Source organism: Pieris napi, chromosome 17, assembly GCF_905475465.1.
Source record: "Pieris napi chromosome 17, ilPieNapi1.2, whole genome shotgun sequence".
Lineage (NCBI taxonomy): Eukaryota > Metazoa > Arthropoda > Insecta > Lepidoptera > Pieridae > Pieris > Pieris napi.
Genome location: NC_062250.1, coordinates 7,228,385 through 7,242,001, shown reverse-complemented (window position 1 = coordinate 7,242,001; position 13,617 = coordinate 7,228,385). Strand labels below are relative to the sequence as shown.

The following is a 13,617-nucleotide window of genomic DNA, read 5'->3' as shown; positions in this document are numbered from 1 at the left end:
TCATCTATAGGTTTTGAGATTTACATATCAACGAAGACGTATTCAACATTTATGGGCACATAAAACATAACGTGAAGCTTCAAGTATAACAGTTCAATTTATTATTTATGCGTCAGTAATTCTGTCAACTCGATCCTGGTAACATTTCGTTTGATGACAACTGATCGTGTCAGAATGTTGCAGGGACGGTACCGCTTTTCATATCGTTGTATATAATATGACAATTTGTTTGTTGTATGATGTGTTGATGTGTTGTCCAAATAAAAAGAAAAACATTTATTTAGATAATAATTTCATAAGCATTTAATTTCACTATATTATTTTATTATTTATCTTAATCGAGTAGAATTTATGTACAACATAGATAATTCAACAAATAGTTGTGTCAGTTTATAATTTTAAAAGTTGTTGCTAACAACAAGCCGCGATTGCGTAGTTTTATCAAAATAAATTTCTTCAAAGGTCACTGCCTCCGATAAAAGCTGTTTATCAAAAATAAGTGCATTCAGCTTCAGTTGTATAATGACCGGGTACTTATAACATCAATTTCATTCAGGTACTATATTATTATGTATGTATTACGACACATTTTAATCGATACTTCATCTGTATCCACACACAATAATACCACCTTGTAAAAAGTATACGGTACAGAAATGTTATTAAAGCGAAATTTTTTAGTCGGTCCAAATCTATTTTTGTGGATAAAAACAAAATACAAACTGGTTGCAACTTGCCAGTTTACTATTGGTTACTACGTTCTGTTACATGTGCTTAGGTATTTGTTTAATATCCGATACGAATTTCTATGAAATCAAGTATCATCCACACCACCAAAGGTTACAAGGGTTAAAACTAAGGAGTCAACATGACCGCCCGTATAAGGGTAATAGAGTTTTATATAGAACAAGGGGTGAACAATTAGGAGGCACATCTGTATTATGTAATACCACCGACCCTTAGGTACACTGCCAGAAGGCTTGCATGTCCCTAGCCTTTTAAGAATTGGTACGCTCGGCGGAAAGACTCTATGTCGAGTTAGTTCGGAATTCGGATACTTCAGCGAGCAGCTGGTTCCAGTACCGGTGTTGCGCGGCAAAAACATTTTTATATAATTCTACATTGATATAATTCTAGGCTTATTCAAAATCGTTCTCTGATAATACTTAATCGATATTTTCTGCCCACGTCGATATTGGTAAAAATATCGATATCCTGTTGGTAATTGATTAGGTATTAATTTATTCCAATCGAATTAAAAAAACAACAGCGGTCGTTGACATTTATATCTTATCATTGTTATTGATTTTAAATGGCAAATGAGTTACATATGAAGCTTTAATCATAATTGTTTTGCTAGTATTTTCTAAAGTGTAATAAACAAATCTATTTTACCCGGCCTGCGTAGTCTAGTAACCGATATTGTAGGTTATAATCATGAGCTCATTTGGTTTTACATCCGGAAACTATACCAAGTGTAAATCATATTATAAAATCTGATTGTAACTAATAAATCGTGGTTTCCTAATTCCATCGAAAACTTTTCGTAATTTCTTCGTTCTATCATTTTGGTAAATGATGTCGGGTTCGGATGACCTAGTTTAGAAATTCAGGATAAGTCACGCTATGTAATACAATAGATAATAAATATTTTCATAACTTATATAAAATTGACGAGGAACTTAGATTTGATTGCATAGATTGATTTCTTGTATGGCGTGTATTTATTAACATTGAGCCCTTGACTGACTTAGGCCTGTTACCTAAGTAGATTTGTTTATTTATTTATTCAAGAAGAAAACATAACAGACACAAATAGGTGCAGAGTAAATATATGAAAAGAAATACAAGTTATAATATTAGAGATGTGTCCTTAAATTCTTTGCGCGCTTTACAGATAAGAAAAAATGTAAGGGTAGAAAACACAACTAAAGTAAACAGAAATATGCTTATAACAGATAATAATAGATGACACGTTAAAATATAAATACAGCAATTAAAAGAGTATCTACATACAACGTAATAAAAATAAACATTAAGTATTTCAAAAGCAGGGTTTGAAAGCAGTGTGCGTCATTAAGAAAGTGAGATTTATATTGCGTCGGCTTACAAATGTGTTTCCACCACATTCTTTAAGGTCTCCAAACATCTATCTGGTTATACAGAGTCGGTCGTTAGGAAGATCTTGGGCGACAGTGAACATTTAAATAATTTCTACATTAAATCAATAAAATCACTGTCCAATACATCCATCAATCATTGCTCCTTTCAATAGGTATGTTAATATAATCATAACCATTAGAAACAAATTTAAGTGGATCCAATAGCGAAGTATTTTCTAACTATTTCCATTTTGGTATGTTTCTCAAATTCTTCCTTTAATAAAACATGCTACGGCAAGCCGTCTTTCATTATTTTTCTTGGACGGCAGAGTCATTTAACATTGAGCGTGAACCTCTTGTCCAAAAACAACCATTACTTTTTATAATATTATGGACTCTGTCGAATAAAGATGAACGTGACTAGATAAGGTTCTTCCTCATTGCAATTATTTGAATACATAATACCCAAAATCTTAACATAAAACAAGCATGAATAGAAATTGTTTATTAAAATGTACTTCCACGGTTGTATCGTTCTTGCATGTTGCGAACTCGCGGCAGTAAACAACGTTTATGTGTCAAAGCAGCCATCTTGTATCCGAAATTGTCAATCGTCAAATCATGCGTTACGTCGTTGAGGTAAAGTCGAAAATCTTTTGAACAAATTATATTTCGCGTATACTTTTATAAAAATTACGAGTCGTATCGATTGTGCCAACTTGTGCTTAGCTCCGGATTCGTCTGCGATCGTATAATCAAGTTCTCGATATCAAATGATTTGTTACTATGTTGTTTTGTTTGATGTTTACTTTTTGTTTGCAAGTGTTATCGTAGCGAATTGAAAGTGACTGATCAACTTAATGTCAACCAATTAAGTCTGGAATAAAACACATATATATATGACACAACAGAAATATTAGAAACATTGTAACAAATTAATAAGTACCTATCTTACCTACCTTAGGTCGAAAAAAGAAAAATGGACGATAGACGTCAAAGAATGGTATCCCAGAGAAGGAAAAGAGGCCGTCAAGTAAAGAAGATCATTATTGTTATAATAGAAAGTGGGTTACAAAATTTTTCTTTACCAACATTTTACTGACCAAATCACATTTCGATTTACATAGATAACACAATGTTCCATAATACAATCTTATCTAATCGCGAAATAAATCTTATTATTATTTATTTAACCCTAGAAAGATAATCATATTTTGTAATACGGAAAAGATAATCATGCGTAAAATTTACGCAAGAATTTGAATTAGTTGTAGGTCTAGGTTTAATAGTTTATTTTAATGAACTGTATGTTATTATATATACACATATATTAGAATAATTAATACTGCAGATAATTTTTTAAACTCCTTTATTTTTACTTAAAAAAAAAGAAAACTTTAAACGTGGTCCGCTACTTCACTGTCGGTGTCCTCACACGGAAGCTCGTCATCACTTTGCATAAGAGCGGCCAGGATTTCGTGTTGGTTTCAATTGATACTCCCCATTGTGATATATATTTGCCTCAATATCTTTAAAAATGAAATTATAATATTAGTTATAATATAAAGTATTAAAACAGTACTAAAACTGTCATATAAGCCAAAATCATAAAAGTCACGATAAAGATAATCATGCGTAATTTTGACTCACGCGGTCGTTATATTTCAAAATCGGTGGCACTTACCTTATTGACACTTACGTCACGCGGCAGCTCCCAACCACGAATGAAAAGTCCTAAACGCACAGCTATGGATTCGCGCCAATTAGAAAGATAGAGCAATTATTCGAAAACGCATGCGTAAATTTTACGCAGACTATCTTTCCAGGGTTAGTGTCAAAACCAGTTTCAATACATTACGGACATAAAATACAATCATAAAATAAGCATTATCTAAGTATCTACAAAATATGATTGAAATCAATAATCTATGACACAGGTTTATTATTTTAAGTAATCCATAAACTCCAAGGCTATTGTATTAAGATGTACCTATTCTTAGTGCTATCGCAAAAACACAGAGACCAATTAACAGAAGACATTATCTCATTGAGCCCGTTAAGTACGACGGACACTGTGTAGTGTGTACGAGATCTGCTTGGCCGCCTTAGCGACTTGAAGCTTGATAACAATCGCTTATGACCTGGACCCATACTCTGTAACTTCCAATAGCTGACAGCGATCCTGATCTCAATAATGAGATTTTGTTTCGCAGGATCCCAAGATGGCGACATTAGCGCTAGCCGCTACGGACACTGAGACTACATCGAAATTACATATAAAAGCTTTGGGTTCGATATTGCCGTCGATATAAATCAAAATTAATAATAGTTGTAATTCTATTGAAACTCATTTATTTATTATAATGTTACGTGTGATTAAATATGTGAAACTTGTACGTACATAAACAATTCAAAGTCCAGTTATTATTAGATAGCCGCTTCCATAAAACCATAAATAGGAGATGTAATTATATCTACTAGGGGTGTTAAATAAATATTGATTATGCGATACATTCTCCTTGGAAAAGTACTATGAGGCATAGTCCAGACATTAGATATAATAAAAATAAAACAATACTACATTAAATACGCAAGTAACGGCGTGGCAAACTCACTAAAAATTTTTTTGTTTCGCCAAGACAATTTTTTTTAATACAACAGAAAAATCTTTTGTTTTAACCTTTTTTTTTAAGATTTTGGCTTTAGAAAGAGTATATACAAAGTGTAAATGGCTTGAAAGGTGATATGTTGGAAAATAAAATAACTATTAATAAAAGATAATTGCGTCGTACTCATTATCACTTTTTATCATTAGTATAGTTCTAGCTGCCCCAGTCACATAACTATTTATAACCTTGTTTACATTATTGTAGCTTTAAAAGATTGAAATACTACTAGGTACTAACGCACGTTACTTTAGTTACACGTCAATGCTTTGAAATCTCTGAACCTACACCCGCCGATAGCGGCATCATCCGAATCGAAAGATAGGCATAATTTATTTTCTTACACAGCAATTTGATGATAATGCAATAGAAAACTTAAACCTTTCCCCTTGTAAATTTAGAAAGTGTGAAATGAACTAGATTAGTCTCAGATGCAATGTTTTTGAGGGTTCACGCGTAAATAGTGCTATTTAACTAAAGTCGTAACGTCATACGAAATTCCACCTGTATCACCTCGGATATCACCTCACTTTTTCGTTCAAGCGTTTTTTAAGGCACTGCGCACTACCACTATGTGGAACCACCTGCAGTATTTCCGAACCAATTCGACTTAGGGTCCTTCAAGAAAAGAGCGTACCAATTCTTAAAAGGCCGGCGACGCACCCGCGAGCCCTCCGGCGTTGAGATTGTCCATGGGCGGCGGTATAATGTTTAATGTTTAAAGAACTTTATTTCTCATTACAAAAATTATTTTTTATTTACATGAGAAATTTAATATTAAGTATATACGAACGAGATACACGTCGCCATCAGCTAGCCCAATTTTAGTCTAATGGTCCCATTCTGATGTGTATCTTTAATGCCCTTTTGAACTGATCAATCACGCTAATGTTACGAACCTTAGACGGCAACGATTAAACAATTGTATACCTTAACATCAGGTGAGCCTCTTGCCCGTTTGCCCTATGTTCTATAGAAAAATATTTTAATCAAATTTTACAAAATTACTACTAGCTGAATTTGTAGTATACTAAATAATTCGCAAAATAACACGGTTACATATCAGCTGCCCCTATTATAAAGCGGATATGTAGCTTTCCGCACGCTGCATGGCTGTTGCATGACTCGTTCGTGATTCCCATACTAAAAAGTCGATGCACTGACAAAGATATCAAACATCGTGTTTTAAATATAATTAGGGTTCTAGCGACGTATTATTTAATCAATGGCATTTTAAATACATATAACGATTGTTGATATTGGGAAACAATTGCTTACCATTTGTATAGTCTTCATTACCTCTCCGTAGTAATCGATTTAGCTAGACAAGAAATGAATGTATGCATGTTACCTCACTAAATGTGTATGAAAAATGTGGAGTGAAAGTTAACGTGTGTCATCGTACACATCTCAATATTTACGAGTATAAGGGATATGTATAAGGGATTATTAAACGCATTATAACGCTCAAATAGCTTTTGTAATAATTGTAGTCACCACTGCCGTATAACATCGTAAGTAAACAAATTTTCAGGTCCTTATTCTCCGTATTCTATAACATTAAGAAGTTTATTATTCGAAATTATAAGGATATTACTAAACATATGATCTATTTATATATTTAGTAATATCCTTACAATAACCTATTTATATATAAATTACTTTAACGAAAATCAAAAAGAAAAAAATATAAACCAATGCATTTTGTCGCATTGCTTTATATTAGTACTTAGCATTATCAAAAGTTTAGATTACGATGATTACAGAAAAATGTAGTGAATGGCGTACCCTATATCTTATTGAGTATCGCATTTTATTGTTTGTTTATTGAGTCTAACATCTGTAGCAGTGGTTTGGAGATTAATATACCTGCGTATCATCCGAATTCCATTTCCATTGCAATAATTTTGTTTTAGGTCGTACCAAGCGCAATACTGACGCTTAAAAAAATACCGCATTCATAAAAAAAAATATTATTTTAATTTTTACGGTTAGAGTTAAAAAATAACCGTAATGATTTATTCTGAGCTTCTAATATAATTAGAGCAAAAGCTAAGCGTCACGGTGGTGAAGATGCTTCTAGGTTAATACGTACGACCATATTTTCTGGCAAATAACTTGGCCCGTAAGATGCGCATAAGCAGGTATTTTTCTACTAAAAGAACACGCGCAATTAATTCCTTCAATTAAAGCTGGCCAAGGAACGTGTTAAAACTAAAAATATTAATTGTGCTGAAGAACCCATTTCAGCGATGATTTTCGTTATCATAGGTCAGTTCCGTGTTGCGGACCGAAGGTTGCTCGAAGATAACTGGCACACGGCTAAGCGGTGTGACCAAGTGATAATTGGACTTTGGAATTAATTACACATTTTCGTTATCCGCTTTAGGCCTATTGTGATGTAATGTATAAAAAATATAACTCAAATTACATACAGGATTGTTTTCCTTTATATTATACAGATATTAGGTCCTTAAGGTGTGCTACCTTGTTACAAAAGTGTGAATTTCCTCTATCAAAAATTCTTTATCAGAAGACCAAGATTACTATACCAAGATCAGTGAAGAATCCATAAGCCTAGTGCCAGTAGGCAGGCCAAGGTACCGCTAGATCAGCAGAGTGGAGGAGGATCATGTGCAGTTGAAAGCCTGCAATTGGCGGAAAGTAACATTGGAGAGGGATTTCGGATAGATAGGACAGACATTTTACGTCGCAGAGCGTTAAATTCGTCTCTTTCTGTCAATTTGTAGTGCTTATTTAAAATAGTGCAATTACACAATGTTTTATAAATTATTAATTTTTGATCTGCCGGAAGTTATTGTAGGTTTACTAAAATCTTACAATCCCTAAAATTGTACTATATTGTTTTAATGATTTGTAAGTAAGAGGTTAACTTAAATATAGAACATATTATATAATAATACATAAAACATATGGTTTTCAAATCCAATTGTAGTTCTGAAACAATTGCAAACAAGACAAGGTGCTTTAAAACAAGACAAGTTTGTATGCCTAAAATATAGAAATAACTATGTATTACTTTTGCGCGTAACTCGGGGCGTTGTCAGATTCTCTATACAAATTTAGGTGAGAAATGAGAATACACTTCTTTAGTCATTTTATTATTAAGATAATTTTATTTATTTAAGCACTATATCTCATAGTGACAAGACACAGAGAGGATTAAAAATTCTAACTAATGCGTAAATCTAGGATTATAAATGCTATGAATACCAATTGTACCTACTTAAAAAAATATAAAAAAATTATTAAAAGCAAAATTAAATTGATAAATTGATTTTGAAGACTTAGAAATTTGATGAAAATGTAAGCTTTTGATGAAAAAGTAAACCAATTTCAGAAATGAATGGACGAGTTGCAAGATCTGAGAGCCGGAGTCTGGTCAATTACATCTAGATTTCCAGTGTTCAACTTGTGGGTAAGATGGGGGCGCTCTCTTATCGATTCGTTCAGGTATTCATGGACCATGACTTCGGGAGATACCTTCACTGGTCGCCAGAAGAGAGACGTCTCCCATCTCACGAGTGTGATTTTGCCGACGACACAGCGCAACACAGTTTAGAAGTCCAGAGTGGAGCTCTCGTTTATAATAGGTACTTCATGAGTTTGATGCAGAATTAAACAGAGGGAGAAACATTTATATGAACGTTATTATTCTTGTACTGCCAAGGGTTGATTTAAGTTTGATTATTCTATTATTTTACGCCGCCACGTAAGTATTTGTCAAACTTATCCTGTACCTTGTACCGAACCTAATGTTAAGAAATAATCATAAGTACTAAGAAACAAATTTTCCTTATTTACACAATATTTTATCTGAAACCGGAATTACTCCCTCGACTCTGACTTGGACTTTCTGTCAATTGTAAATAAACAATTCTGACATCATTATTTTAAAATACGTTTGACGAATCATGTAGTCCCTTCGCTATCATTCACGGCCATAGATAAATATTATTACGTGTTAATTAGAACAATAGGAAATGTTTAGTGGATCTATGAATAGCACTCTTTGAGAACATGATCACTGTTATAGTTATTAATAGGTAATTAGGACGTGGATTTATTTATATTGTTTATATATTTGTGTTACCAATACCGATAGGTTTATAAATAAGCACCTGTTTCTAGCCTTTAACTATACATATTATTTATATATGTATATTTAGTTATTGCAAGGATTTTGGCTTGATTGAAATGCAATTATAAAAACTAATTTTAAGTATAAACATTCTTCGAATTCTTTCAATAACAAGGACACTAAGTATCAATTTAACCGTTTATTGGTTTTCTCTGATTATCTCTTTTGGTATACGTTCCCGTTGATATATAATTACTACTTTAATATTCTCATATATTTGCTAATTATAGATGGCTGACAAAACTGCCAATTATAACGTTACAAAGTTAACAAAACTTACCGGCATGTCTAGAAGCCCGCGTATTTCCGCCGCGCCCGCCCTAGCGTCTCGAGCCAAAGGCCTATACTGTGCCACCTCACTACCTAGCTCCATCTGAAACCTGCTCGCGTGACCGACGTCTAACCCATCACCCTCGAAACCTTCAACCCTCAAGCCATCGAAAACAGAGTCCAAATTCCTTCGCTGCTTTTTGTCCATATTCAAATTTGATGTCTCCTCGACATCCGCATTCGTTATTATAATAGTAGGCACTGTTTTTGCATTATCTTCTTTAATGTAACTTAAATTAGAAGCGATAGTTCTATGCTTTGTATTTTGAAATTTTTCTTTTATCGAATTAATAACTGCCTTTCTTACGAGTTCGTGATTTGCTTTTGAATGTCTTTCCCTCCATTTTTGAAGAACTATTTCTTTTGGATTAGCTTTTGTTTTTGTAATAAATTCACTTTCTGTATTTGTTGATTTCGTTGCCGTTTCAACTCTTTTAGGACTTGCATTTTCTGAATTTTCATTAAGATTCCACCAAGTTATGGCCGCCTCATCTATTGGTTTCCTAGATCGAGCCGATAACAATGACGTCATTTATTTAATTTAAATTGTGTTCACTTTATTATTTCTTTGGAACGTATTGCAGCAAAATAAGGAGCATGTCTTTCCAAAGCCTCCAAATATCCGATTAAACCAATCGAGGTGTTACAAATTAAATTGCAAGTCATCAATATCTATAAATTTTCACATATGAAAATGCGCTATATATTTGTCACTATCATCACTGTAGAGAGAAATAGGGACAGCAATGGTAATTTCACCACAATAGTGCTGTCCTGGTTATTATCCTAAAATCCCCTTTACCGTTACACGCGAAATCATTGACTATAAGTAGGTCATTGGGTATAACTATCCTACCGGAAACATTAATATATATTTTTGAAATTTTCTCTAGATCTATTTTAAAACTTTAAACTAACAGTTTTTCTATAGTGTCGCGGTGTTTGTGGTCACATGCCTCCAAAAGTTCTATATATACATTTAATAAGTATGAGGAAAGATCGTAAAGTTTATTTCATAAGGATAGAAATGTTTATGATTTTTGCCAATTTTAGCTAGAGCTAAACTAAAATAACATACGAAAAAGTATTAAACTCAGTTCGTGTATACGTTTTTCAATTTCTTCTTTGTAAAAAAAATCTATATTAGTCATATTAGATTGTTTTAACCAAAGCACGAATCTGTCTTCTTCACTTAAACTTATAATCTATTATTTAAAAACTTAAAATCATAAGTTCAAATTGAATAATGATTACACTAATTGTAACAGAATTATTTCCCTAATTAATGTCAACCGGATCTAATTACGATTTATCAATAATATGATGGCCTACGATGTCTGGGCGCGATATAGCATACAATTTACAACTGGTATGTACTGGATTTATTTTTACACCTAAATGTGTCTATATGTACTAACATGAAATTCGCACTGCTCGAATAATCTGTACAGCATTAGGTGACGGTCTTTCAAACAATCACGTGGTCTAGTTTCAAACGGCGTACTATGAATTTATTTTACGTATTTTTTTTTGTAAGTTCATGCGAGCAGCTGACGTATAGCCAACGATGCAGTTGACAATTGTTTTTCGGAGTAAAAACACTAGCTAAAATGCAACGCTACCTCCCGGACTGACCCATCTGCTATAACAAACGCGGGCAATGTAACCGGCATAGTTACACTTTATTTTTTTTAGTGTGTTGCCACTTCTGTTATTTTCGTATTTCACTTTGTCTTTAAATTTCAACGGAAGAGTAGAGACATATATTAATATAAATCAAATAAACAGACAAAGAAGTATCCCTGCTTCGTCGCCTTACCATGCTCCATGATAACCTTCATTCTATAAACTACTAGAATGGAGTAGACTAAATGAATACAAAAAATAATTATCATAGATTTAGATTTAGTATTAGTATTACTACGCCATAATATGCCCTCGTAGCATAATACTACGGCGTAGCACCGGCTTATTTAACCACGCTAAAATCGTATTATATAAATATATAACTTATATAACATGTTTTATCTAATCAAACCGATATAATTTTTTTTCCTCCAAAAGAATTTATTTATTTAATTAGCCCGTGTGTCTTCCTAGAATATTAGAAATAAATAAATAAAACCCATCGAAAAAAATAAAAAATTCTGCCTTACAAAGTAATGAGTTACAATACAATGCCAGTTATGTTATCCCAAGTACTTTCGAAAACGCTTAGGTCTTACAAAAGAGGCTTTGCTCTTCTACCATAAGTCCCAAGAGTCTCTGCCCCAAAATTAACAAAATGTAATCATTTCTGTGAATATCAACAACGCTTGTAAACTGGTAGGCGTTCAGTACAAATTACAACTCTAGGAATAGATAAACAGAAACAACTTTAAACCTACTAATTTAAAGTAAATATTAAAATAGACATCATTAAGAATATTCCACAGAATATTTCTTATTGACAATAAACTATGTTTAGGTAATTATTTGAATAATGGAGTCATTAGTAAATTTTTGGTTAAAGTGGATTTATTAACTAAATATGTACATATAAAATGTCACGAATGTGGGTCGTGTCGTCTAGTGGGACGGACTTTGAACATCTGTGTAATTCACCTCTCTATCACGAGACTGAGGTTATAGACATATTAAATTATGGATATAGATACTACAATTGTCTAGCAATGCAATTAATTGTTCTTCTTAGATAGCGCGTTATACACGCGATAAATAGGTTTAGGCGATTATAATCGATAAAAAACGACACGTGAATGATAACCTTTAAAATTAGATTTACATTTTATTAGACCCATTTCAGTTTTTTTAGTTGTATTTAGCGGATACTTTAATCATTTTGAATAAAGAATCCGAATCGCGTGGTTACAAATTTGGAACACTTTTACATATTTGATATTTAATTTCATGTGTGTTATGTACACGCATAAGATCTTTTACTAATTTCTACTAATAGTAATTTGATATATAAAATACTTATTAAAAGGATAAGTACTCGGAATAAGTATTTACAATATGAATACTGTAAAACCCACAGAACAAAATGTCAAAGATAAGATTGTTTGTCTACATCCCGTCTGACCTACCGGAGCGCCAGCTTTGGACGATGGACTTTGATATAAAAACATTATCAATTAATCTATTAGGGTAATGCGTAGTATTTTTTTAAATGAAGTAAATATTTATATTTGGTACTTTTATCTTAATTTATATAATAATGTGAATAATATATACCAAATAAGGCCTTTGTACTACGCTGGAAATACTTACAAAAGTTTAGGTTTAACTAAGTATTATTATAACGAAAATGTCCTTTAATATAGCACGGCAACCTTATCTTTAACAAGAAAGGTCGGCCAAAAATTGATTATTAAAAATATATTGAAGTATCTATAGGGAAGAGCAAGAAGTGCCAAACTTATCATGTAAAATAAAGTTGATAATTACAGAGAATACAGAAATATAGTCTATAATTAAACCTAATCAAGGCAAGAGTCGTTGGAAAAATCTGTTAGTAAAATCAGACTGATTTCGAATCAAACTCACTTCATCCAACTACTGATTAGTAGAAGGAAGGTACTTTGCGCAACAGAATACAGGATCTGGTAGAGTTGAACTATAATTTTGATGTACAATTAATTTGACTTATTTCAACGGAGGCAAATCGAAAAAAAAATCCATAATAAGTATAACTTACATAAACTTACTAACTTGTTGTCATATTTTTGTTTATCTGTGTCTATTTAACCAATGCTGGGGTCAAAAGTTAAAGATAAAAACCGGACGTAGGAAAATCTAATTAACCAAGAAAATCATTTACAACATTATATGTCTGAACGCAACTTGTATCACGTTCCCAGACAGTGATATCAGCCATAACCAATTAAATAATATAAAGTATATATACGTAACATACATTGTTATTGAATGAGATACTAATAAATTGGTTATTTAACATTGTCAAAGACGGGGTGTGGTCTAGCTTCAGTATACTGAATTTCCACGAAATGTCTGCTCTATTTAGAGGATTATTGGGGTCAGTAAAAGTTTATGACGAATAAACTTAGTTTTTAGTTTCATTTTGCCTTTCTTCCTTATCAAGTTTTGTTAAGAAAAATGTTTTTCCTTTTATTGTTACTATGCATTGATATAGTGATACATAATATAACAGCAACAGGACGTAGCTAATATACCAATGTAATAGTAATAGATTATAATAATAATTAATATCAGAATATGATTTTGTCCCATTCGGTGTCGAGACCCTTGGTCCGTGGGGTCCTAGCGCTTTAAGGCTTTTTAAAGAAATATCAAAAAGGTTAGTCGACATCACAGGAGACCGAAGATCTGGCAG

At 32.5% G+C, this 13,617-nt stretch overlaps 1 protein-coding gene and 1 long non-coding RNA gene across 3 annotated transcripts in view; both read right to left on the bottom strand.

Moving 5' to 3' along the window:
* The window catches only part of LOC125057934 (rootletin), a 45,633-nt gene extending 36,399 nt beyond the window's left edge, over window positions 1-9,234 (bottom strand). The window contains exon 1 of one of the 2 annotated variants that reach the window (XM_047661894.1): window positions 9,211-9,234. In XM_047661894.1, the coding sequence (XP_047517850.1) occupies window positions 9,211-9,216 (6 nt within the window). In that variant the 5' untranslated portion in view covers window positions 9,217-9,234. The remainder of the gene's footprint in view (window positions 1-9,210) is intronic. The other variant, XM_047661895.1, reaches the window with a different exon arrangement.
* LOC125057935 lies at window positions 3,457-3,930 on the bottom strand. The gene is made up of 2 exons (XR_007118290.1): window positions 3,787-3,930; window positions 3,457-3,631 (listed from the first exon to the last, which is right to left on the bottom strand). It is a non-coding gene; the product is annotated as an uncharacterized LOC125057935 (long non-coding RNA).
* Window positions 9,235-13,617: the final 4,383 nt, after the last annotated feature.